The 27,620-nt window shown below is 39.2% G+C and overlaps 1 protein-coding gene, 1 long non-coding RNA gene and 3 other non-coding genes across 6 annotated transcripts; 1 reads left to right on the top strand and 4 right to left on the bottom strand.

The window, feature by feature from the left end:
- Positions 1 to 9,771, bottom strand: QQT1 (P-loop containing nucleoside triphosphate hydrolases superfamily protein). Of its 2 annotated transcripts, XM_088944499.1 has the most exons (10): positions 9,180 to 9,771; positions 8,150 to 8,194; positions 7,948 to 8,027; positions 7,578 to 7,652; positions 4,133 to 4,236; positions 3,848 to 4,004; positions 3,672 to 3,759; positions 627 to 699; positions 413 to 543; positions 1 to 280 (listed from the first exon to the last, which is right to left on the bottom strand). In XM_088944499.1, exons 1-10 carry the CDS (start codon positions 9,269 to 9,271, stop codon positions 220 to 222), a joined length of 906 nt encoding a protein of 301 aa, XP_088800625.1. In that variant the 5' UTR covers positions 9,272 to 9,771; the 3' UTR covers positions 1 to 219. The 2 variants fall into 2 exon arrangements, with proteins under 2 accessions (XP_088800625.1, XP_088800626.1); XM_088944500.1 differs by lacking the exon at positions 413 to 543 and having other exon boundaries at positions 1 to 321.
- Positions 9,772 to 18,426: 8,655 nt separating this feature from the next.
- On the top strand, positions 18,427 to 25,599 carry LOC148850094 (uncharacterized). The gene is made up of 4 exons (XR_016099172.1): positions 18,427 to 18,492; positions 19,586 to 19,649; positions 19,746 to 19,965; positions 25,241 to 25,599. It is a non-coding gene; the product is annotated as an uncharacterized LOC148850094 (long non-coding RNA).
- On the bottom strand, positions 24,872 to 24,943 carry TRNAP-UGG (transfer RNA proline (anticodon UGG)). Its single transcript has one exon. It is a non-coding gene; the product is annotated as a tRNA-Pro (tRNA).
- A 49-nt stretch (positions 25,600 to 25,648) lies between the features above and the next one.
- On the bottom strand, positions 25,649 to 25,720 carry TRNAP-UGG (transfer RNA proline (anticodon UGG)). Its single transcript has one exon. It is a non-coding gene; the product is annotated as a tRNA-Pro (tRNA).
- A 694-nt stretch (positions 25,721 to 26,414) lies between these two features.
- TRNAP-UGG (transfer RNA proline (anticodon UGG)) lies at positions 26,415 to 26,486 on the bottom strand. The gene has a single exon. It is a non-coding gene; the product is annotated as a tRNA-Pro (tRNA).
- Between the last annotated feature and the right edge of the window lie 1,134 nt (positions 26,487 to 27,620).

Here is a 27,620-nt window from a genome sequence, read left to right as displayed (position 1 = left end):
TTTTAATATAAAACGATATACATTGATCCATTTGTATTCAAAATCTTGACAATGTTTTGGAGGAAAAGCAACTAATACAGAGCTTACCACCTTACAGAGAGTTCAGTTTGACCACCCCTGCAAAAGCTATGACATGCACGATCAATTTCTTCCAAGGTCATGACTTAATCATACGCTTACCTTGTCTCCATTGTTGCACACACCTCCATGCTTTTCCAATCAGTCATCATTTTCAAAATTTTCATCATCCTTCATGTACTTCTCTTGCACTGCTGCTGTTGTGGAATCTGTTTTGTCAAGCAAAACTTCCAAAATCTTGTCCTAGTTTATCGATCAGATTCAACAAATAAAAAAAAAATGAAGAATGCTAAACTGAGTACTAAAAAATGACCAATTTGCATTGAATGGATATCTATAGTAGTCCCAATCAATGGGACCAGCTGCAATTTTGCTGTACTCAACTGCACTGCCTTCTATGCTAGCAAATATGTACCCGTTGCTCTTGTCTATCAACTTAACAAGATTCCCTACACTCTCTTTATCCTAGGAAAAAGCATAGGTTCAGGCTACACACTGAAACAAGAACCTTGTAATCTCAGGTAAGTAAATGGAGAGAACCAACATACCTGAATGTCTAAGGTTGTAAAATTGACCAAACTATAGTCTTCTATCACCTCACAGAGTTCCTTTGTGAGCTTCCTACAATAAGAAAAACAGATCAGATAACAAAATTAATAGCCAAGCTTCTCTTTAACCCCTGCAGAACAATTTCGGAGAAATAACAAGCAATATGGTCCCTATGGAGGAGGTTTAAATTTATAACAGCTTATGATCATCATATGGTCTGTTGTCCTTGTTAGTACTTTCATTACTCCAAACTCCAAAGGACAACATTACAATATGCTAAAAAAACTAGGTTTCTTGCGGTCACGTGTTATTTTTCCTTTTCTTTTTCTAAACATAAAAGCTAGAAATTTTACATGCTTTTAGAATTTTCTTTTTTTGCTTTTCTTTATTACGAGGAAATGATACTATTCACCAAGTTGTTACAAATTGTATCTACATGCAAGAGAATCTATTTTAAGCACAGATTGGATTCTGGTACGAGTGTAAAACTCCTCAGATAACATTTGCCTTCTAAAGGGAAAATTCCCGATTAGTACCCTGTACTTTGGGCCTAGTGTCACTTTGGTCCCCAAACTTTAAAACGCGACAATTCAGTACCCAAACTTTCAAAATGTGCCAATTTAGTACCTGCCATTAACCAGCCATTAAGTGGCATTTGAAAAGACACAAATGCCCTTCGAGTGTCATCTAATTTTTCTTTAGGCTCAGTTTGGAAGAAGTACAAATACAAAATTGTAGAGTGCAAAGCCTTACATTTTCTATTATTGTGTATGTATTCGTACTGTACATATTTGCATTTGCACTCCTTCCAAACTGAGTCTTATCAACTATCCAAACGTTGACGAAAAATGAATAGTCCCAAATCCTTGCCTCTTCTATTCAAGAAAGCTGCAGTCACCAGAATGCCCATTGAGACGTGACCCCAACTTTCTTGAATAGAAGAGAAAAGGATTTGGGACTGTTCATTTTTTGTCAATGTTTGGATGGTTAATAAAGAAAATTAGATGACACTTGAAGGGCATTTGTGTCTTTTCAAATGCCAGATACTAAATTGGCACGGTTTGAAAGTTCAGGTACTGAATTGTCACATTTTAAAGTTCAGGGACCAAAGTGACACTAAGCCCAAAGTACGGGGTACTAATCAGGAATTTCCCCTAGTTTAAATGCAGGGGTGGCAATACATGTTACATAAGCAGTAAAGCCTCAAGGATTACTACTAATGGAAATGGGTGCATTTCCAATGATGAGATCACTTATATTCTTATAGATAAATTCTCTATTCTCTGTTATTAATTGGGAATGTTAATAGTGATAATAACAAACCAAGAAACCATGGTGAATGTTTTGAGATATCGAGAGGTTGTGGTACAGGCTGATGTGAGACAGGAAGAAAACCTGAACATTTGGAGGCTTGTCTCATTGGTAGGTTTATGGTGGGCTCTGGGCTGGAGAAGGAGACAGTTGAAGCCTGTCTTAATAAAACACATTCAGTACATGTTACAAAAGTGTTTTCTCATCTGAAAGATAGTCTTGTCGGGGCAGGCCCGACTAACAAATTTAAAAAAGTGTACAATAGAAAAAGGATTAAACCCCAAAGGTCTAAGGCTTGAGGCTACGTCTGGGAAAGGTGGTGCAGAATCCTAAAAGAAGTCTTGATTTACCATTGAATATTCATGAGGGGGAGGGGGACTTGAATCAAGGTGGAGGCTTGGAGGAAAAGAAGAAAGAGGATAAGGAGGGAATGGTGGGATCAAAAGGGGAGGAGGTGCAATAAGGAAGAGTAGATTTAAGTGTGCCTGTTGATAGGGAGTTGGAGGTTGGCAATCTTTGGGTCTTTTCTTCTTGGGTGGTGAGAACTTTGCAAGAAGAGCTTTTGAGGAGCACGATATGAGGAGAGAAGAGAGTCTTAAGAAGACTAGAGTTGGGTAAGGAGGAGAAACTTGGAATGAGGAAGGGGGAGGGTACTATCTTAGCAATGTGGTGTCACATTTGCAGACTTTGTTAGTCCTGAAAACCTTGTATTGGTGTAATGTATGTCATGGCAATGCTTTCTGTAAAGATACAAGTTTTTTTATTGATAACGGTGAAAAACTTTTTATTAAAAAAAATACAAGTTAAACACTATATGGGGAAGAGAAAAATAATAATGGCAATTAAAGCACACTACTGGCAAATGATTTATTAATAATGAAAGAGTAAGTGCATGAGATTGAATGGTAAAAACATATTTGCCTTTCCAACAATGAATATGAAGCTAGCCCCATTCAACTCCCTCAGTTAAATACAGTTCAGTAGACAGACAGAAATACCAACTTTAGCCCAAAATGTATGATCTCCATATTAGTTTTTTTTTTGATAAATGATCTCCATATTAGTTTCCACCTAGTGATTCCTGTCTTTACTAGGTAGTCAGAAACACCCTCTGTGTCCTGCTATTTTTGGGCGGGCTAGACATAGGGAGGGAGGGGGAGAGCAAACCTTAAAACTGTTTCTTATATTCTTAAACACAACATAAATGTAATACTGACAGGTTGGTGCTAAGTTGCTTGACAGTTCAATTCAAGCAAAAACCAACCTTAATCAAAGACTGAGACTTTTCAGACCAAGCCCAACCAAATGTGTTAAACACTAAGCTTGACCTGATCTAGAAGTTAGGTTGGGTGATCAGCCAAGTTCTGTTGAGTCCAGCCAAATGTACAAATCCTAAAAACAGTTAAATACTCATTTAGATTTAGGATAATCAATGTACAAAAACATGTAACAGGGCACCATACATAAATTTAGAATCTCTAAGCCATAGATTATCTTAAACAAGGAAGAAAAGAACATTTGAAGGATACTGATATGACAGTAAACTATAATTTCATTGCACAACCATTGCAGTAAGCTAATAGATCTAGCAATAGATTATCTTAAACAGGGAAGAAAAGAACATTTGAAAGATACTGATATGACAGTAAACTATAATTCCATTGCACAACCATTGCAGTAAGCTAATAGATCTAATTTGCATAAGTTGCATAAAAATTGACCAAATATCTAACCTGTATTTGGCAGATCGAGGATCTTGATCAAGGTGATATTGTAAATATGATAAATCTTGGACATCGGTGTAGTATTCAAGGTTAAAAGCTGCAATATATATCAGCATGATGGTTAATGCACCAAGTTGAATGGCTTGCTGGCTCATAAATGATAACATAGAACGCTTTCTCCACACCTAGCTTTCCATAGCTCTCAATGAGATCAATCTTAGATAGGACATTGATGTGTGGAAGTTCCAGATGGAGCATGGTTGACAGAGAGAGAAGCAATGCACTCACATATTTCCCAGGATCACTGCACAGATGGGCATCAACTAAGTGCACTGCAGTCAACTGCATAAGATGGGGGGAAAATCTATTGAGATTCTAATAGGATCTATTGAAGATGTCAAAATGAAGTCACATGAAAAGTTTACCAAGTATTAGACATTAAAACCTCATTTCAGTAAATAAAGTCATACCCTAAGGTTCAACTTCTTTATGAGTTTGGTAATAACGTTCTTGGCATTTGAATGAAGGAAAAATAGTTCCACTTGGCCAGGAAAATCAAATAGAAGATAATGATCTGCAAGGGTACTTCAGTTTGTTAGGTAACATGTAACTTATAATACATGACTACTATGACAAGCATACATGATAAAGTCATAAAATTTTCTTTTGATGAATAGATAAGATAATATAGAATAAGAAAAATACCATAGAAGTACAATAATGTATGATATGTATCCAGGTTAATATTGAAAGTATCTCTAACTTGAGAATAAATCTGGAAAAGAGCTGCATAGTGGGTATAAATTTGGAGGTAGGGGAGGTCGAGGCTATTGCGAGTGTCTTGAGTGTTCCACTTCTGTTTGGCCTATGTCATATTTAGGGCTTCCTTTAGGGGCAAATCCTAGGGAGAGTAGATTTTGGACCCCAGTGATTGAGAAGTTTGAGAAGAGATTAGCCTCATGGAAGAGGAATTATATCTCTTTAGGAGGGAGAATTACCCTAATAAGAGCTACCTTGACAAACTTACCTACCTATTATTTGTCTGTTTTTAGGATACCAGTTAGGGAAGCTGGGAAACTGGAGAAGTTGATGAGAGATTTCTTATGGGAGCCGGGACAAGAAAAAAAGGATCACTTGGTTGATTGGGAAATTGTGTGCAGAAGTAAAGAAGAGGGGGGTTTGGGACTTGGGAGGGTAACTAGAAAAAATCAAACCCTGTTAGGGAAATGGTTATGGCGATGGCCTTTGGAAAGAGAGAGATTGTGGCATGAGGTGGTGGGAAGCATTCATGGGAGGTCAGCGAATGGATGGGATGTTGGTGTATCGAGGCAAGCTAACCTAGCAGCACCTTGGAAGGCTATTCACAACACCCTTCCTCAATTCCTCAATTTTATCAAGTATGAAGTTTGTTCTGGCAACTCTGTCCTTTTTTGGGAGGATATTTGGCTAGGAGACACACCATTAAAGGATTTGTTCCTTTCGCTTTTTTCTATTTCTTTGTACAAAAAAGAGGTGGTCTCAAAATTTGTCTCAACTTTGGGAACACCCTTAGATCCTACTTGGGATTTTGGGTTTCGTAGAGGTCTTAGGGATGATGAAATTGACTCTCTTTCTGCTTTGCTTGGTTGTCTTAATCAGGTTTGTTTGGATCCCTCCAAGCCAGATAAGAGGGTTTGGACTCCTAGACCCAATGGAACCTTCACTTGTGCTTCTTTCTTCAAGTCCATCTCTCAACTTTCTACTCACCAACCCTTTCCGTCGAAAGAAATTTGGTGTAGGCCAATTCCCCAAAAAATTATGGCATTTTGTTGGGAAGTATTCCATGGGAAAGTTAACACTTTAGATAGCCTACAAAAGAGAAGACCTTTCCTCTGTATTTCTCCTAATTGGTGTATCCTCTGTAGAGCTCACGGTGAGGATTGTTACCATTTATTAATATCTTGTCCCTTTTCTGCAGACCTTTGGGCTTGACTACTTTCGTTGTTTGGGAGTAGCTGGAGTCTACCAGCAGAAGTTCACATGCTCTTCAACCATTCTACCTTTTATTGGCCTACAAAAATAGGGAGAATTATGTGGAGATGTGCTCGTGTTGTTTTGATTTGGACTCTTTGGGAAGAAAGAAATCTTAGAATCTTTCAAGAAAAGGAAATGAGCAGTTAGGATTTGAAAGACTATGTGTTAAATAGGGCAATACATTGGCTGAAGACCTTGGAAATCTTTCATCAATTCTCCTTTAATGACCTCTGGAGAAATTGGTCAGCAGTAGCGAGGTGTTCATCTCTAAAGGACAAATCAATTACAAGTTGGTCTCCTCCATCCGAAAGCTCACTAAAGTTGAACTTTGATGGAAGTAGCATGGGTAATCCAGGTTTATCCGGAATGGGGGGTGCTTTGAGAAATGCGAAGGGAGAGATTTTGTTGCTTTACTCAGGTCCCTTGGGATTTGGGAACTCCATCAGGGCAGAACTCTTAGTTGCTGTACAAGGGGTGCAATTTGCAAACCAGCTGGGGGTACAACAACTAATAATTGAGGGGGACTCCAAAGTGGTGGTGGGTTGGTTGAAAATTTCTGAAGAGGCTATGTGGCGATACAAGAATGAAATGAAGAAATTTAGTTGGTTGACAAGGAATATGTTGGTCACTATACAATGGGTGGGGAGATTAGCAAATACTTTGTCAGATATGTTAGCTAAGCAAGGGGTAAATAGGGAAGAATTATTTTGGGCTCAGTTGTGATTCTTGTTTTTCTTTCCTAGTTTACTTGTAAGTTTCAAGGAGGAGCTGTAGCTTGTGCCTCTCGTTGGGATGATGTATGAACTCACTCTAAATTTGTTTCTGAATCAATAAATTTATTATTATTCATCAAAAAAAAACAATCACATGAGATAAGGCAATTTCTGGTTCCACATATCTGGGCCCAAAAAAACCCAAATACAGACAATAAATGTATTAAAATTAAAAGAAATTACAGAAAGAGAGTTTCCCTAAACGAGTAGATGGATCTCAGTTATCTTTCACCCATATCATCTTCATCTCAACTCCCCATGCCAGACAACAATGGCCAGTAGATGGATCTCAGTTATCTGCACCCATGAAGAAAACAACAGCAAATATTATCTTTCCCCTTTAGAAAATTTTGTTGCATTCGATCTATCAAATGTACCCCACCTAACTGTAACTCCTAATTACCACAAAAATTAATTTAGCATACCACTCCCCCCCCAATTCCTCCTCCAAATCAACCCTTTCACTGACCCCTTCCATTTAGCATAGTTTTTACATATCATTCCTCCCACCCCAGGATACTCTTTCTTGTTTCTTTAATTTATGGTTTTATTAATTCTCTTCATCCCACTTTCTCTTAGTTTAAAAGTGTACTTGCACTTCTAAGCTTCATTCTTTTCTTTTCCTCAATAACCCTAGCTCTTTTATTAATCTTCTTAAAAGTTTACCCTTTAACCCCTTTGAAATTGTTTCCCCTTTTTGATGTGGGTATCCTCTTTAAGTGGCTGTCCTGCATAGTTGCAATTTCTATTTATTCTACTTTGTTCATGATAAATAACTTTAGAGTGGTGAAACCATATTGCAATAAACAAACCCTAATCACGGCTAAGTTCAAGGTGAACATTTTCATTGTAAATGAAGAAAAAATCTTCCACAACAAATCACAAGAAATGTACAACACCATTAATAAAATTTCTTTAATCTCTTAGATGGATTCATAGAAGTGAAAGAAACACAGTTAACTTTAATCATCACTTGTAAGATACTGCAGATAGGTATTAAGTAAACATTGTCGAGCATGAGACAAGATCAGACTGCAAAAAGAACAGAGGCAACACGAATAAGCTCTATTTATCACAAACAAATAAAAGAAACATATATTCCAAGAAAGATAAAGCCTATACTACTAACCTTTGAGAAGAGGTTCCAACTTGGACTGCAACCAGTCAATGTTCTTCTCCAAGTAATCCATACAATACACAAGACCTAGATGAACATGACATATGATTCAGCTACTGCAAGTAGATATAACACACATACAAGTGTCTTCAGCAACTAACGCCATTGTTAAATAATATAGAAAACCTGAAATACTTCCTAAGTGGATTATATAAATAAACTAGCAAAAGCATTCTATCAAAATCTTTATACATGATTGTCAATTTTCTATGACTTTGGCCAGTCAGAGAAGACATGAAGACATAATGTCTAAAATCTTTATACATGATTGTCAATTGGTTATAACTAACTCCAATCACAGTGTATATATACAAAAACTAACCTCCATTAGGGCCAAGAGAATGCTCAATCATTACATCACTGAGTTTTACTAGCTCCTCAATATTCACAGCACACTCGTACCTGTATCTCATGTAAAGGAGAACCAAACTAGTTCAAATGGCAAATAGTTAACATCTTCATCCTACTAATAATATTTTACTACAAATGGATCACTAAACAATTTTTTTTGGTGGAAAGGATACGGCAATGCATCATTAGCAGGATCCAAGTTAATGACAGCTACTTTCCTGCATGGCAAAGATTATATTGTCAATACAACCTCATGGATAATAACTCAACAAGTCAATATCATGAAATACATGAAAATGCACATCAAATTATATAGATATTTGTATATATAGGGAGCAGCTTTTATAGTTAGTTCATTTAGTGAGGAAGCCTAAGTAAACTAGCAATCTTTTATGTGGCGAAATGGTTGGGTTGTTTAGTGAATAGGTTGAGTACATCATCCAGGGAAGATCCATACTTGCCCCAATTACATACCCTTTTTCAAATATTGGCTTTCTACATATTACTGGATCTGATTTCTGAGCACATCCTCTTCAATTTCCATGAGAATGGATAAGGACTTAATTTCAAGTCTAAAACTTGCATTATAAATATAAAATTAAAACATAAAATAAGATAAGATTTTACCCAATAGATAAAAAACCCATGAGAATGGATAGGTCATAGTTTGTAGATGAATGAATGGCATCTTCTGCTAAGACAAAAAAAACCCAAATGCCAAAGGATAACCAATTGTTCTTTTTATTGGTCAATATTTACAAATTGCATATTTTGGAAATGGAAAATCTTCAGAACGCACACATCATTGTTTTGCCCCCTACAACTTATGGGTGTCGTGTCCAGAAATCCGAACATAATAATGATCAGAGGAAACCTCAACGGTCAATGGAGGTTTTTTCTGGTCGAATAAACTATAAGAATATGAGACCATCATAACAGTGCCTGTGAAGCAAGAAAAATTATATGCAACAGCACCACGCCAAATAAGCATAGGCTTTCAATTCAGAAACATAACAGTCCTACCATAATGTTAAGACTCCAGCAATACGCTTAATAGAAGCAGCTCATTCTAATCTTCAAATATCAGACATTACATCCATTTTCACAAATTAGTAAAAGATTTATTTTTCAAATATTCAAGCAATAACTCCATGAGCAGAAAGAAGGAAACAACAATTTAATTAAGAAAATCCGGGAAAATACCTTCCAATGAGTTTGAGAAACTGCGACATGCCATTGCAGTAAGTCGTCTTCCCCGACCCAGGGGGACCGATGACCACCTGACCGAACACCATCCTACCCTCCTCTGTTTTATGATTCTATCCACCTCTACGAACTTTCTCTGTATGGAAAGATTGTATCTTGACTCACCTAGAAGAAATTCAATGAGGCGACCAGAACGAAGCTTCGCAATCAAAGACGAGAAGTTATCAGTACAAGCTTTTAATTTCAAAATCACCCGAGAGACACGAGAAGAGAAGGCTGGACTCTAGGGAAGTGGAGAGGCGAGAAAATGATATAGTGATATAGTGCTTTATACCCAGATAATTACGGTACACTAATATCTTAAGCATCCATTGGGTCCAGATTATCCAACAGATGGCCTCCAATGCGGATTTACTTTGAATCTAGAGCCCTTTCCTCTGCGGGTCCCACTTTTAGATAGTGATACTGATTATTGAATCCGAATTTCTTAATTTTTGGTTGATAGTGAGCATTGAGATTATGTACATTAGTTGTTCTGTATCACAAATTGTACGAGAAACGGAGAAAGCCCTTCCGACTTATGTAGGTATATAAAACCCTAAAACGCCTTCCGGAGGCTAGAGATAGAGGTGAGGCCCTCCTTCGCTGCGACGTCCACCGATCTGTCTCTCTCTAGTGGTTAAACCCAATAGATAACCTGTCTAACAACACCACCAAGACAAATTAAAAAATGTACTGCATAAGCGCTAGATTTTACCCAAAATCCCTGATGAGACTTGTTTCTTGTACCAAAATTCTGCACCGTTCTCTCTGTGCCACTGCTGCAACTGAGACTCGAACGCAGAAGCTCGAGAGGATCGCCGACGAGCTTCTCGACCTCAATAAGCTCGAAAGGCACGATTACTCAATTCTGTATAGGCTTAAACTAGGGTTGAACAAGTATGGGCCGGCAATCTCCGGCCTTGATTCATCGGCTTCTGCGGCAGCAGGAGGTGGGTCTGCAGCAGCCGATGCGAAGGCGGTGGAGAAGACTGTTTTCGATATAAAGCTCGAGAAGTTTGACGCGGCAGCCAAGATCAAGATCATCAAGGAGGTTAGGACTTTTACGGATTTGGGGTTGAAGGAAGCGAAGGATTTAGTGGAGAAGGCGCCGGTTGTTTTGAAGAAGGGAATCACCAAGGAGGAGGCAAATCCCATTATTGAGAAACTTAAGGAGATAGGTGCTACAGTTGTATTAGAATAGGAAAAGTTCTGTTTGTCCATCTTTGTTTCTCCTTTTAAGATGTAGAATAACGATTATCTTTGATTAAGGAATGGCAATTGAGTTTTAGTTATATGGAATTTTTTTTCTCATATAATTCTCTATTTCGTTCTTCTCTTTCCGGAATTTCATTCCATTTTTATTGTCAAGGTTGAACCTGAGGAATGTGATGTCTATTTCTGCTTGGAGTTAATAATAATTCAACAAGCTAGCTTAACTGTTACTTGTTGGACCATTTTGGATCAATTTTGACTTTGAAATCTCTAGTATGAGATAGCTTGGCAGGGCCAATGTTTCTGCAAGAAATTACCTTTTCATTCCAACAAATGGGTTCGTCACATTTAGAGCTTAATTATATTGTAAATTTCATTTGGCACGACAGTTTGCTATTAAGTTGATAGTGGAACCTTTTGAAATATCAGAACAGAAACAGCTTCAGTCAGCTACAATTAAGGGCTTAACAGCCCAACAACAAGTTAGAGGAAACCGCCAGTTTGCTCCTCTTGTGCCTTCGTCATTTGTTTTTTATGGAAGTACTTTGAAGTGAAGTACTTAAACTGTCTAATCAGGAAAAGTCCCCTCGGGTGTCATCTAAGCAACCAGACATCAAACACCTGTCTGGCAAGAACTGCATATAGTCTTGGTGATGCTTTATCAGTTATCACCTGCGGTCGTGTCCCTATTCTATTTTCTTGTTGTGAAATTTCTACTTACTATCAAAATAATAATAATAATTATCTTTTTGCTTGGATTATATTATCTCTTGTGCTATTTTTGCTTCCATTTTTTGGGAAAAACAAAACAAAACCTTAAACTTTCATTACATCCAGAAAACTAGATACATATACATACCATCTAGTGGTAATTGATACCAAATGTCCTTTCCATATTTACATAAGTTATAAGCAAGTTTATCAGGGAAAACATTTCTTGTTCTATTTAAATGATGTGCAAAAAACTTACACAAATCTAGAGCATACTCCATCAAAGGCTTTTCAATCCAGTACAAGCGCTTTACTGCTTACTTGGCTTATGAACCAAACCTCCTCCATCTGAGAATATGAGAATTTATTTAATCCACTCTGCATGTGCTGCTTTAAGATCCACCATCAAAATCCACCATTCTGCATCTGAACTTCCCCAAGCTTTTTCCCCTACTGCTGTAATCTCATTTTCCTCATTGGAAATTAATACATAACCAGTTGCAACATTACCCAAGTTTGGATCATGAGAACCATCTGCATAAAACTGGATGTATTCTCTTGGAAACACAATCTGCAGCTGAATACTGTGATTGATTCTTTGAGACTTTTTTTTTTTGAGAAAATTCTTTCAGACAAATTCTCTTCTAGTAGATACATGTTGAGCCTGTAAACTACATCTTGAGGGTTTGGGTTCATAAATTTATTCAATTGCAACCTCTTATCCCATTTATATAAATGTTCTAGTTGTTCCCCTGCCATTCTTTTACAAATCCATGCATGTTTTCACCTCTAATTTTTTAAGGATTAGCACCTATCTGTACTGCCATCCAAATTTCTCTCACAAAAGGGCAGAAAAAGAACATGTGGGTTACTGTTTCTTTTTCTTGATTACAAAGTTAACATTCCTGTTCTCCTACTGTGATATTTTCAACTTACCCTTTCTTAGAATTTTACCTCCTCCCTCATATGCTTTCCTTAGGAAAAGTTTAAATCAGTATGGAACTTTTGACTTCTATATCGAACCCTAGTTTATCATAGAACTTGATAAAAAAATGATAGTTAGATAAGCTGATTTAACTATGTATATTTCATGAGTGTGTTTTCTTCCATAACAGTTGATCTCTGGTAATTGATTTGCTTGTGGTAATCTAAATAATATGTTGAACCAGTTCAAGCTCAAATATCTCATTAATTAAGCTGTTGTTCCAATTTCCATCTTGCAACAACAATTCTTGTTTGCTTCCATATCAAAATCTTTCTTTACTTCAAAACAGTCGCATTTTGACCTGGGAAATTAATTTGCACATGCAACATTCTGTACTTTATGTCATGATATCAATGGTTGCAAACATTACAAGCGTATTGCAAGGACAATTTTACCGGATTATATTAAGTTCATGTATGGTTTCATTAGTTATTCAGGTTTACATGTCTATGGTTATCCCTGCTGTCTCTTTTCTCAATCAATCCAAGTTATTGAAAAAATGTCTCATTGTTAAACTTTAAGTTTTGATAAATTAACCTTCTTAGTCCAGTGAATGAACCAGTGGGGACTAGAATTCTTTGGATTTTTTTTTTTACTTCAAATCCCAGCTCTGTTGTGTGGCTTCATTTTTTTGCATTCTTGCTCTCATCTCATGCAAGAATGAATTAATGAAGTGTTTGGCTATAAAATTTTGTTGTGAAACAAGCCATTGGCAAAAAATAAGGCAAGCCTGTGACATAAAAAATAGTCATGTGATGAGTTACCGCTCACCTCGGAAGCCCCTTCGAGGGTGGCTTAACCTCCTGAAACAGAAGATGGGGGGGGGGGGGGGGGGGGGGGGAAGAGAGGGGAAAGGTAGGAAGAAAATGATTCAGAGAGAGATGAAAGGGATATTCATTCACACCACTTATTACATGATCAAGGCCTTATATAGCTGGCCTACATGTATGCAATCATGGAGAGAATATTTTCTGGTGGTAGTGTAACTAACTCTGGGAGGCTCTACTGCGTGTCATGCTAGCCTCTCTGTCTTCTAGTGAAATATTGTTTGGCGGTGGCCTGCTCCACTCCTATAGTTGGGTTTGGAGGGAGTGTTTGGGTCCCAACAATTCCTCCCCTCTTAGCATTGACCTTGCCCTTAAGGTCTAGGTTTGGAAACCTCTCGTTCAGCCTCAGATAAGGTTCCCAAGTGGCATCATCTGGAGGAAGCCCAGCCCATTCTACCTTGGCTTCTGGTACAACTTGACCACCTCGTCGAACCCAACAGAAATCCACAATTCTGATAGGCTCCGTGTCAATGTCCCCTTCTTCAGTGAATTGGAGTAAGTTGGGTGAGACAGGTGTTTGATTTCCCACCGCCTTCTTAAGAAGTGAGATGTGAAACACTAGATGAAGCTTGAGGTTCTAGGAAGGTCCAACCGATAAGCAACAAGGCCCACTCTCTCCAGAACCTTATAAGGCCCATAATACATGGGTGCTAGCTTGTGCCAAGCCCGTCTTACTACCGAGATTTGGCGGTAAGGTTGGAGCTTAAGGTAAACGAAGTCACCCACCTGAAATTCTAATGGGCAGTGGTGAGTGTCATAGCGGGCCTTCATTCGCTGTTGGGTTTTTGTCAAGTTAAACTTAAGCAATCTAAGAATCTCGTCTCTCGCAAGTAGACGGGTTTCTACTTCTACCACCTTGGATGACCCATATTAAGGTAATATGGGAGGAGGTTCTCTGCCATATAAAGCTTTGAAGGGTGTCATTCCAACAGCTGACTGATAAGTCGAATTGTACTAGTATTCTGCCCACGGAAGCCAATGAGCCCACTGTCGAGGCTTTTCCCCTATGAAACATCTAAGGTAGGCTTCGAAGCAACGATTAAGAACTTCAGTCTACGGGTGATAACTCGTGGAGGGGTGCAATTGGGTTCCTTGCAACCGAAAATATTCCTTCCAGAATGAACTCAGGAAAGCAGGGTCCCGATCTGAGACAATGGATCTTGGGGTTCCATGCAGCTTGGCAACGTCCCGGATGAAGATGTCAGCCACCATTGTTGCAGTGTAAGGGTGAGGTAATGCAGAGAAATGGTTGTACTTGGTGAGACGATCAACCACTACCATGATAACCTCCTTTCCTGCAACGAGGAAGACCCGTGATGAAGTCCATGGAAAGGTCTTCCCACACTTGATCTGGAATCTTGAGGGGTTGTAGAAGGTCAACGGGAGACTATGACAAATATTTCTGTTGTTGGCAGGTTTGGCATTCGGATACATAGTGCAATACATCCTTATGCATTCCTGCCCAATGATAGTGGCTGCTGAGCCTCTTTAGGGTCCGTAGCACCCCTGAGTGCCCTCCCAAAGCGGAGTCATGAAACAACCTTAGCAGCTCAACTTTGTGGGCCGAATTCTGGGCAACAACAAACCGACCCCTAAAGAAAAGATCAGGCCCCACAACTTGGTAACCAGCAACTTGTGAAGGGTCTCACCTCCACTTATCTCTAATGACCTGCAACTGCGGATCATACCTAGCTTCTTGCCGTATAGCTTCAAACAAAGGGAAGTTGGGCTGAGAGCAGGTCAGATGGGCTAACTCTTCTACACGTGACAAGGCATCAGTTACTCCGTTTGCGGGCCCCGACTTATATTCTATGAGGTAGTCAAAGCCCATCAGTTTACTAAGCCATGTTTGCTGCTCCGAGGTGTGCACCCTTTGCTCTGCTATGTATTTCAAACTTCGTTGGTCTGTCCTAATAACAAATTGGCGTCCCAATAGGTATGCACGCTACCATTACCACAACCATCATTTCTTTGACATAAGTGGACTGACTTTGGTGAGATGCTAAGAGAGCCTTGCTGAAATAAGCAATGGGTTGCCCCTTCTGCATCAAGACGGCCCCTACTCCTACACTCGACGCATCACATTCTACTTCAAAGGGTTGAGAGAAGTCTAGAAGAGTGAGGACTGGAGGGCTACAAACTACTGTCTTCAAGTTTTCAAAAGCCTGTTGGGCTTTATCAGTCCAACTGAAGGAATCCTTCTTTAACAGGCGCGTTAGAGGGGCGGCCATAAGCCCATACCCCTTAATGAAGCGCCTATAATATCCAGTAATTCCAAGAAAGCCCCGCAGAGCCTTTACAGTAGTGGGCTTGGGCCACTTCTGGATGGCGTCTACCTTTTTTGGATCTGCCATGACCCGACCTGCTATAACCACATGGCCTAAGTATTGAATTTGCCCTTGTCCAAAGGAACACTTTGTCATTTTGGCATGTAACTGGTGCCCCTTAGAGTTGAGAGGGTGAGTTTCAGATGTTCCATATGTGTGTCCCAATCCCTGTTGTACACCAGAATATCATCGAAAAATACCAGAATAAATCGCCTTAGGAATGGCCTGAAGATGTCATTCATGAGGGCCTGGAAGGTGGAGGGGGCGTTGGTGAGTCCAAAAGGCATAACCAAAAACTCATAATGGCCATCGTGGGTCCTAAAGGCCGTCTTGCGGATGTCAACCTGGTGGACCCGAATCTGATGGTACCCAGACCGCAGGTCTAATTTGGAGAACTCTCATGCCTCTCCTAATTCATCTAGTAGTTCATCAATGAGGGGTATAGGAAACTTGTCCTTCACGGTAGTCTGATTCAAGGCCCGGTAATCTACGCAAAAGTGCCAACTACCATCCTTCTTCTTCACTAAGAGTACAGGAGATGAAAAAGAGCTGGTGCTGGTCTGTATATGCCCCTTTTCCAATCTCTCACTGCCTTCTCAATTTCCAGCTTCTGAAAGTAAGGTATCTATATGGCCTCACATTAGCCGGTTTAGAACTGGGTACGAGAGGTATCTGATGATCATGAGCCTAGGGTGGAGGTAATTGGTTCGGCTCCTTGAATACATCGCCAAATTGGTCGAGTATCGATCTTAAGGCCTCGTGTTGGGCTTCTGTGGGGTGAACACAGCCCTGGTTGTCCAGAATTGGGACTGTGAGCCGAATGCCTAAGTGCATAAATATAGGTTGGCCAGCATCCTTGGAGGCCCGTATCATGGAGGCTAAAGTGTCACCTTGTGGAATAGGGAGCCACACCCCTTGTAAATAACAAGTTTGGCCATCCTAGTGAAAATCCATTATCATTTTGGCCCAATCACATAGAGCAGGGCCCAGGCCACACAACCAATGAATCCCCTAAATAATATCAGCCCCCGAGAAATCCAATGGGTGGAGATCTACCACAAAATTATGGCCCTGTATGAGGATTTTTTCCTTCTTACATACACTATTACACGACATCTGACTCCCATTAGCCACATGGATTGAAAAGAGAGGAGTGGGTTGTATGGTCATACCTAGCTGCTTAGCCAAACGACAAGTGATGAAATTTAGGGTAGAGCCACTTTCAATCAAAATCATCACGGTCCGGCCCACCAATCTTCCTTCTATGCACATGGACTGAAGAGAGTTGAGGCCCCTGAGGGCGTGTAAGGAGATCTCAGCCCCGTTAGGTTCTGATCTGTTTGGAATCAGTTAACAGTCATTTAAGTGCTCTGGGTCTGTCTCTTCCGGCTCTTCCTCTGTCTATAGGAGAAACACCCATTGGACCCGGCATTTATGGCCCGGTCCAAACTTATCATCATAGTTATAACAAAGGCCTTTCTCGCGTCTGGCTTGCATCTCATCCCATGAGAGACGTTTGAAGGGCATAGTGGGCCGGGGCAATATGGGCTTCTGATGATCCCCAGCCGGTTTCATGGGCTGCTAATCGACCAGTGGAGGAGTCCTCAAATTCGGGTAGGACGGTTTGCTAGCTCTACAAAGGTCGTCGATTCTTTCTTCCTATAGGCGAGCCAATCCCATCGCAGCCATGATTCTCTCCGGACGGAGAGCCCTCACCTCCAGATGGATATCCTCTCTGAGACCTCCCACAAAACATCGTACTAAGGCTTTCTCCGGCCAGCCGTGTACCCTAGCCGCCATCCGCTCGAACTCGAGCTGGTAATCTGCTACCGTTCCAGTCTGCTTCAACCGAGTGATAAGCTCGTCGTAGTCCATGAACATCGTCGGCCCAAAGCGGATGCACAAGGCTTCGGTGAACTCCGCCCAAGTTACTTGGGGATGATTCTGGCGATACCACTGGAGCCAAAGAATCGCGTCTCCTTCTAGGTGAATGGAGGCGATGGAGACACGTTGGTGTGCGAGAGTTTGGTGGTATTCGAAATACCTTTCTGCTCGGAAGATCCAAGGAATGGGATCTCCACCGGAATAGTTGGGAAAGTTGATCTTAGTGACTTTTCCGGTGGGGTAATACCCTGTTCTTTGGCTATTGGAAGCAGAGGCTTCTGCTCCTGCTAGGTGACCGGTCTCGTCGGACTATTGCTGAGAGGCGAAGCTGGAGATGACCACTTTGAGTTCCTTGAGTTCGTTCAACACCTGGTGGAATCCAACCTCAAGCTGGTCGACCCTATCATCCACGGTAGTGGAACGTGTCTGTGGCATCGTGAAGCCTGGGATTTGGATAGCTTGGCTCTAATACCAATCTGATGAGTTACCGCTCACCTCGGAAGCCCCTTCGAGGGTGGCTTAACCTCCTGAAACAGAAGATTGGGGGAAAGAGAGGGGAAAGGTAGGAAAAAAATGACTTAGAGAGAGATGAAAGGGATATTCATTCACGCCACTTATTACATGATCAGGGCCTTATATAGCTGACCTACATGTATGCAATCATGGAGATAATATTTTCTGGTGGCAGTGTAACTAACTCTGGGAGGCACTGAGTGTAACTAACTCTGGGAGGCTCTGCCACGTGTCATGCTAGCCTCTCTGTCTTCTAGTGAAATGTTGTTTGGTGGTGGCCTTCTCCACTCCTATAGTTGGGTTCGGAGGGAGTGTTTGGGTCCCAACATCATGCCTCGAGCAAAACTTTCAAGTTTCATTTTTTAGGGCATTTGGTATTGTAGCAACACTTCTCTCTTCATCAAAGGCTACCACAATGGTCTTTGGTACCTGCAAAGATCTTGGCCGTGGATGATTGGAATCCGCTTCTCTAGCAATGGTAACCCATTATTTCTTGTTTTGGGATGCTTCAACAGATCTCAGAGCTCATGTTCTAGGTCTTTGTTGTGCTGCATGTTGGTTTTTTATCTTTGGTGTATATCCTACAATATGATGGTTTTTTATCAGAGCTCATCATTTTGGGGCGCTCTTATTATTGTTGTATGGTCTTAGATCTTTCCATGACAGTCGATGTATTTTAGGGTTTATGACTTGGTTTCTTGCTTCCAGATACTTGATTGGGGTTTTTGAGTAATTGATTTTTCAGGTATCATTCTTTTCGCTTTTACATGTTTCATCTCAAGGACCTCCCCCCTGCAGCCCAATTCCAGGTTGTTAATATTCTGTTCTTTTTTTTTTTTTTTTTGATCAGCAAGGAAAGATTAGTTTTATTAATAATTGAGAGGAAAATAGTTACAAGATTACAGAAACCACAGCCATTCCTTCACAATGTGTTACAACAAGGCTCGGAAAAGTTGCTGCCTATAAACCCCCTGCTTTGCTAAAGAGTCAGCCATTCCATTTGCAGTCCTTCTGATCCACATGAAAGAAGCATTGAGATCCCTTTCTAGGCTTTCATTCTCTCTCAGGGAATGTCTATATAACCAAGGAGCATTACCCCCGTTGTTAGATCAAGAGATCACTAGTTTTGAGTCCCCTTCAATCTCCAGATTTTAAAATCCGCTTGTTTGGCAAGTTTTAGACCCTGTAGAAGTACTAGTAACTCAGCCTTTAATAAGTCACCTACCCCTATAGGTTCTGAATACATTGCCACCACTTTACTTGTTGAGTCTCTAAACACACCACCAATGCCTGCCAATCTCGGGTTACCCTTAGAGCTCCTATCAAAATTCAGCTTTAATTTGTTACGGGCTGGGGACTTCCATTCCATCTGCACCATTTCTTTCTTTGTAGAAGACAAAGCCACTTCCTTCCAAGCCCAGGTTGTTAATCTCTTGTTGGTTAATTTTGTTTTTAAATATTATTAGAATACCCTCTTCCTCATAGTCTATAATTCTTTACTTCTTCCATTTTCTTCAATTAGACTCAAATGTTGTGTACCAATGAGCTTTTATACTTAAAAAAAAAAAAAAAAACCAAGGGACCACTTTCCTTTTTTCTTGAAAGGGATGGCTAATCCTAGGTTTGAACTTAAATTAAAAAATAGAAACATGTAATTAGGTTTGTCTCGTACTTGGAAAGACCGACATATAGAGTTATTTTTGAAAAAGAAAGTGTGCTTGGTTTTACAACTCTAGATTCCATTATATATATCCTTCATGGCATGTGGGAAATTTGATTCTCTTTATTGGGTTCTTCTCCAGGAGAAGAGCATTTTGCATAGTTTGGTATCTTGAGTTTTCTGTTCTTGAAACTGTTGGCATATGGACATTTTCTAATGTACTAGCTTTTTTATATGTTCAGGTTTAGGAAGGTTTTTCCCTTGTAGGAGAAGGGAATAAGCTTTCTGGCTATCAGAAGAATTTCTGTAAGGGGATATTTAGGCTCTCTCTCTTTCTCTCTTTCCTCTCTTTCTCTCTTCTCTCTTTTCTCTCTATTAAGCGTCTTTCATTCTTTCATACAGGTTGATGATCTGTTCATGTAAACACTGAGGAGACTCTATAAAAGGATGTGGTTTGATGAGACAGTGAAAGCAACCACCATCTCAAAGTGTTCTTTTCCTTCCTTGGGTCATGGTCCATGGATGAGTGGTTTGCTAAATATACTTCGGAGTTTCTAAATATACTTTGGAGTTTCTCCATTGTTTTGAGAGAGTGTTAAGGACAACTCTGTTCCCCAAGGAGGTACCCAACTCGAGCTCTCTTGCTTCCTGCTCCAGTTTTTAATATATTGAAATAATTGTTACTATTTCCTTGTGGCTGCTGGTGATAATTTCAATCTTCATGAATGAAAGAAAAAATAATGAAATTTTAATAAACTTTATGAAATTTCAAGAACTATTTCCATGTAGTAAATAGATTACTATTTGGAAATCTACTTGAATCTAATGCATTAGTTAAAGGAATCAAGCTAGTGGAAGTTAATAACCTGAGTCTGTAGCTCTGTATTATCTTCATTCAATTTAGCAACCATTTCATCCATCAAACTCTACAAAGACATGAATGAAACGTGAGGTTCATAATCATAATATTTTTGGTAGACAATCATAATTTACCATAAAATATGAACCCCCAAACTTTAGTTTATGCTTACACTTGAAAACTGTGATTGCTAGGACCAGCATTGGGTCCTTGCCCTTTTGTCAATAAAAAATAATGGAAACATGGGCATACAGGACATGAGAAATTTTCATCCAATATCCACAATAGTCCAGTTGCATGTGGGAGGTGACTCAGAAACCAAACCCCTTAGTGCATGCCAAGTCCAGTACCTCGAGATGCATCTACTATGTTGAACAGCCAAAACCTGCTATTGAACAAAACAAATTAGTTTACTGGTTGGTTTAATTCATCTAACCCAACTCAGCAATAAATATTTAGTTTTGTTTTTTCTACTTTAGTTCAGGCTACATCAATCAAGATGACCTTCGTTCCATTACCCAAAGTCTGAAATGTGGAACCAAAAAAATAAATAAATAAATAAAGGAACACCTATGACCTAATGGAGATATAAATAAAAATAAAGAATACAAGGTTGAATAAAGTCGGTAAAAACCTCAGTGCAATGAGTGCCCAGTAAAGGAAAGGTGATTGCATCTCCTGAAGTGCGTAATCCGAAATTCAATAGATGCAGCAATAAAGGAAAGGAGAAAGTTCAAGATGAAGTCTCAGATTTAATAGTAGTGGTAGCGATTCAGATTCCTTTCAATATTTGAGCATGGGCAGTATTGATCAAAATTTGAGGATTGATATGAACAAGGTAGAGAGCTTCAACACAGAAGAGCTGTTTCTGGAAGAAATAGATTCAAGGAAATGAAGCAAAGGAAGTTGAGCAGGCAGTATACTTAGTCAAAACTGAGTTGGTTGCTTCCCCTCCCTTCATTGAGGATTTTCCTCCAAACTCTCAGCAAGTACAGGGCATACAACTAGTGAGACAAGAGGCTACCAGGAAGGTTTGCAATGAGGTGCCAGAGTAGGGTGTATTAGAAAAGGAATTTGATGCAAACAGAGTTTTTACTTCCCCACTCCCACTTTGCAGCAGCCCAATTTAGGGGATAGTTCTACTGCGTTTACTTCCAACCAAGGGTCTTCCAGTCCCTCTGGAGACATTCCATTTTCACCGATTCCAGGTATGTGCCCCTTCAGTTATGGTAGTGAGGGGGTGTGAAGGTGTGGTAGTAACTAGTAAGAATGGAAGAGAGGGAGGTAGGAGAAGTAGAAATAAAAAAAAAAAGGATATGGGCTTTAATTTGTGATTCATTCGAGGACCTCAAAAGAAATGGAATAGTTTTTTTTTTTTTGATAAATAACCTCAATTCCATTAAAATAATGAATAGATACAAGAAGATCCCCTTAGAGGCACGAGGAGCAGCCTCTCTAAACAGCAAATACACAAACTACAACAGAGAAAACATGAATGTTGAAATTAAAACAATAATTACAATTGTGCCCAGAACAATGTTTCCCTATTTATCCCTTGTTTTGCCAAGACATCAGCAAAAGCATTAACTGATCTCCCAACCCATTGTACTGTTATAGGCATATTTCTTGTCAGCCATTTGAATTTCTTTAACTCATTTTTGTAGCCCCAAGTGACATCCTCCGGTTATTTAACCAGTTCACCACCGTCTTAGAGTCTCCTTCAATCGGAAGCTGCTCCACGCCCACTTCTTTTGCAAGAAGTATTCCTTGTATTGCAGCTAACAGTTCTGCCCGGATGGAGTTCCCAACTCCTAAAGGGCCAGAGTAGATTAAGACAACCTCACCAGCCTCATTCCTCAGTACACCTCCCATCCCAGAGGGACCTGGGTTACCCTGGCTACTCCCATCAAAATTCAGCTTCAAAGAACCAAGAGGAGGGGGGACCCAGCTAGTCACTGCCCTTCCCTTGTAGGAGGAACAGCTTGCTACCAACTTCCAATCTTTCCAACAATCAGTAAAAGTAAAATGGTTAAATAATTCTAGAGTCTTTAACCAATGTAATGACCTGGACAAAATGCAGTCCTTTAAGGTTTGACTGCTTCTTCCTTTTTCTTGGAAGAATAATAGGGGGAGAAGCACCTTTTAGTAAATTATACATCATTTTTATGAAATAAATTATGCATTGCCAAAGTGTTATTCCAAGATTTCTTGATCTTTTTTTCGTGAAAAAAGAATATCTTAAGTACCATACATCCAGTTCCACACCTCTCTCATGAGCAACAGAATCTTTCATTAACAAAGGACAATGTTGTGTACAATACTAAGAATTTAATAGCAAAAAAGATCCACTCCACAAGTGGACTAGTTGAGTGACTAGACTTGGGAGTCTTGGACTTTCTTCTAACACTAATTTTCCCTTGGTTTTCCAAGTTAAGGCTGTTTGGAGTGGAACAATACCATTTCCCACCCAAAATTAGGGCATTCTGTGGGGAGGCAATACACGAGAACATTAACATTTGTAAGGTTTTTTCTTGCTTTTATTTATCAGTGCTGTTCTTTTTTCTCATCTTTTATTAGGTTACAAGATCATTTTTGCAAAAGAAAACCTGCTGAAACAGAAGCAGTCATTAGCTACCTCTCACATGAGGGCATTACTTTCTTCCCATATTGTCCATAAAAATGCTGCTCGTGAGCATCTCCACATTTTCCTTCCTCTTTTATGGGGCCAAGAGAAGAAAGAAGGGTTAAAGATTGTGCTTACTTCTGCCGGCATATCCCAACTAGACCCAAATAAAGATAGAAGCCAAGCCTAGAGCTCTGCAGTGACACTACAAGATAAAAATAAATTATTACAATCATCACTATGAGATCTGCAAAGAATGCACCAGTTTGGTGAAATACAAAGGACAGGTCTTCTCTTTTGTAGGTTGCCCATCGTGTTTACTTTACCATGCCACACTTCCCAGCACAAAGCCATAACCTTGGGGGGGACCGGCCTACACCAGACCTCTTTGGAAGGGAAACTCTGATGAGAGGGAGATTGGCAAAGGAACTTGAAAAGGGAGCCACAAGAAAAAGACCCTTTGGGGTGAATGGCCCAAATCCTTTTATCAGGTTTCGAGGGATCCAACCAAACCTTATAAAGGAGACATAGAAGAGTAGACAAACACTCAATTTTCTCATCCCTTAATCCTCTACGAAAACCAAAATCCCAAGACAAAGATGGTAAGAATAAATTCGACGGAAGGAATTTTGAGATCACCTCATTTTTACACAAGGAAACAAAGTAAAACGAAGGAAAAAAGTCTTTCAAAGGGAGATTTCCAACCTAAATGTCCTCCCAAAACCGAATAGAATTACCTGAACAAGCATCATACTTGACACAGCTAAGGAACTATGGAAGAATTTTGTGAATTGCTTTCCAAGGTGTGGCTAGGTTAGCCCTCCTTGATGCACTAGCATCCCAACCACTCTCTGAACATCCATGAATACTCTTCACTTCTTCGTGCCAGAGTCTATCCCGCTCCAAAGGCCATCTCCACAACCACTTCCCTAATAGAGCAGATCTCTTTTTAAGCACATTCCCGAGCCCTAATCCTCCCTCCTCTTTGCTTCTACCCACAACCCCCCACTTAATTAAATGGTCTTTTTTACCTTCTCCCGATTCCCATAGAAAATCTCTCATCAATTTTTCTAACTTATTCACTTCCCTAGACGATATCCTAAAGACAGAGAGATAATAGGTAGGTAGATTCATGAGGGTAGCTTTTATCAAAGTGATCCTCCCACCCAAAGAGATATAATTTTTCTTCCACACAGCTAGTCTCTTTTCTAACTTCTCCAAGATTGGGGTCCAAAACCTACTCTCCCTAGGGTTTGCTCCCAACGGAAGCCCTAAGTAAGACAAAGGCCAGGAGGAAATGGAGCACTCAAGACAGCTTGCAATCGCCTCAACCTCCTCAAAAACTAAATTTACTCCAACTATGCAGCTTTTTCCTAGATTGATTTTCAAATTAGAGACTCCTTCAAAAACTGTAATCAATTCTTTCAAATTTTCCACCTTCTCACTGAAACCTCCCTCACAGAAGATCAACAAGTCATCTGCAAACTGAAGGTGAGTGACTGGAATCCAGTTTGTGCCTACTCTCCAAGCCCTTATCACATTTTCCTATCAGCCCTAGTGATAATTTGACTAAGCACATCAGCTACCAAGGTAAAGAGGAAGGGTGAAAGTGGGTCCCCTTGTCTGATTCCCCTACTAGCTAGAAAAAAATCCCTCACCACCCTGTTTACTAGGATGAAATAGTGACAAGAGCTAACACAACCAGTCATTTAACTACACCATATTTCCGCAAATCCACACTTCCTCAAAACCTCTAGTAGGAACTATATGAAGTGTAAAACTGAAATAAGGAACAGATGATTCTAAATTTTGCTGAGCTTGATTTTTCTCTTACCCTTCTAGTTAGTCCATTGCTTAGCTTCTGTCAACTTGTTTACTCAGGATTGAAATACTCATGATATGGGACTTGGGTCTAGGTTTATTCATTCCAGTTACAGTAGTCATATGAATAAAATAAATGCATATGTATACCAATAGAAAAGAGAACACAAAAACAAAACTTCTGTATGTGTTTTCTTATTTTGGTAAAAGTCCATTGATTTATGTGGGGCATTCCGAGAATCGAACTCGGGACCTCTCGCACCCAAAGCGAGAATCATACCACTAGACCAAATGCCCAGTTGTGTATGACTATGATTTTAAATGGTATTTAATTTTACTTTGCTGATTATATCATAGAAGATGCAACATGTTAATTGAATTCCAGAAGCTCTTCATCATTCATTGGTATTTCTTTTTGATGGTCTATCTAGTTTCATGTGCATGTTATATGCCATGTCTTGCCCACATGGAAATATTCTACATATACTCAAATGTTAATCTTTCCCTTTTTCACCTTAAAAAAAAAAACACTCATATGTTTATGTGGTGGATAGTAGAAGTGAATTATGCAATCCCAGCACTCCCATGCTGCAGGTAATGCTATACAAAAATGTCACTTCCCAATGTCATCTTGACAGTCAGGGTTCTTGGCAGGAGTGGACTTTATACAGACCTAATAATATAAAAAAAAAATGCCATTACTCAATGCAGGAATAATATCAGGCAGTAATTTATAACAAACTTTACACAATGTAGAAAGATATTGTGGAAGTATATGAAGTGTAAAACTGAAAAAGGAATGGATGATTCTAGATGTTGCTGAGCTTGATTTTTCTTTTACCCTTCTAGTTAGTGCAATTGCTTAGTTTCTGTCAACTTATTTACTCAGGATTGAAATACTCGTGATATGGGACTTAAAACAAAACTTCTGTATGAATATGATTTTGGTAAAAGTCCATTGATCTATATTTATCAAAAAAAAAAAAGTCCATTGATTTATGTGGGGCATTCCGAGAATCGAACTCGGGACCTCTCGCACCCAAAGCGAGAATCATACCACTAGACCAAATGCCCAGTTGTGTATGACAATGATTTTAAATGGTATTTAATTTTACTTTGCTGATTATTTGATAGAAGATGCAAAATGTTAATTGAATTCCAGAAGCTCTTCATCATTCATTGGTATTTCTTTTTGATGGTCTATCTAGTTTCATGTGCATGTTATATGCCATGTCTTGCCCACATGGAAATATTCTGCATATACTCAAATGTTAATCTTTCCCTTTTTCACCTTAAAAAAAGCACTCATATGTTCATCTGGTGGATAGTAGAAGTAAATTATGCAATCCCAGCACTCCCATGCTGCAGGTAATCCTATAAAAAAATGTCACTTCACAATGTCATCTTGACAGTCAGGGTTCTTGGCAGGAGTGGATACAGACCTAATAATATAAAAAAATGCCATTACTCACTGCAGAATAATATCAGGCAGTAATTTATAACAAACTTTGCACAATGTAGAAAGATATTATGGAAGTATATGAAGTGCAAAACTGAAAAAGGAATGGATGATTCTAGATTTTGCTGAACTTGACTTTTCTATTACCCTTCTAGTTAGTGCAATTGCTTAGTTTCTGTCAACTTGTTTACTCAGGATTGAAATACTCATGATACGGGACTTAAAACAAAACTTTTGTATGTGTTTTCTTATTTTGGTAAAAGTCCGTTGATCTATATTTATCAAAAAAAAAAGTCCATTGATTTATGTGGGGCATTCCGAGAATCGAACTTGGGACCTCTCGCTCCCAAAGTGAGAATCATACCACTAGACCAAATGCCCAGTTGTGTATGACTATGATTTTAAATGGTATTTAATTATACTTTGCTGATTATTTCATGGAAGATTTAACATGTTAATTGAATTCCAGAAGCTCTTCATCATTCATTGCTATTTCTTTTTTATGGTCTATCTAGTTTCATGTGCATGTTATATGCCATGTCTTGCCCACATGGAAATATTCTACATATACTCAAATGTTAATCTTTCCCTTCTTCACCTTGAAAAACACACTCATATGTTCATCTGGTGGATAGTAGAAGTAAATTATGCAATCCCAGCACTCCCATACCCTAGGTAATGCTATACAAAAATGTCACTTCCCAATGTCATCTTGACAGTCAGGGTTCTTGGCAGGAGTGGACTTTATACAGACCTAATAATATAAAAAAAAAAATGCCATTACTCAATGCAGGAATAATATCAGGCAGTAATTTATAACAAACTTTACACAATGTAGAAAGATATTATGGAAGTATATGAAGTGTAAAACTGAAAAAAGAATGGATGATTCTAGATGTTGCTGAGCTTGATTTTTCTTATACCCTTCTAGTTAGTGCAATTGCTTAGTTTCTGTCAACTTGTTTACTCAGGATTAAAATACTCATGATATGGGACTTAAAACAAAAATTCTGTATGACTATGATTTTGGTAAAAGCCCATTGATCTATATTAATCAAAAAAAAAAGTCCATTGATTTATGTGGGGCATTCCGAGAATCGAAGTTGGGACCTCTCGCTCCCAAAGCGAGTATCATACCACTAGACCAAATGCCCAGTTGTGTATGACTATGATTTTAAATGGTATTTAATTATACTTTGCTGATTATTTCATGGAAGATTTAACATGTTAATTGAATTCCAGAAGCTCTTTATCATTCATTGGTATTTCTTTTTGATGGTCTATCTAGTTTCATGTGCATGTTATATGCCATGTCTTGCCCACATGGAAATATTCTACATATACTCAAATGTTAATCTTTCCCTTCTTCACCTTGAAAAACACACTCATATGTTCATCTGGTGGATAGTAGAAGTAAATTATGCAATCCCAGCACTCCCATACCCTAGGTTATGCTATAAAAAAATGTCACTTCCCAATGTCATCTTGACAGTCAGGGTTCTTGGCAGGAGTGGA

Source organism: Nelumbo lutea, chromosome 5, assembly GCF_056320005.1.
Source record: "Nelumbo lutea isolate HS-2025 chromosome 5, American lotus-T2T, whole genome shotgun sequence".
Classification (NCBI taxonomy): domain Eukaryota; kingdom Viridiplantae; phylum Streptophyta; class Magnoliopsida; order Proteales; family Nelumbonaceae; genus Nelumbo; species Nelumbo lutea.
Note: the sequence above shows the minus strand (reverse complement) of the source record. Positions and strands in the feature narration are given on the sequence as shown.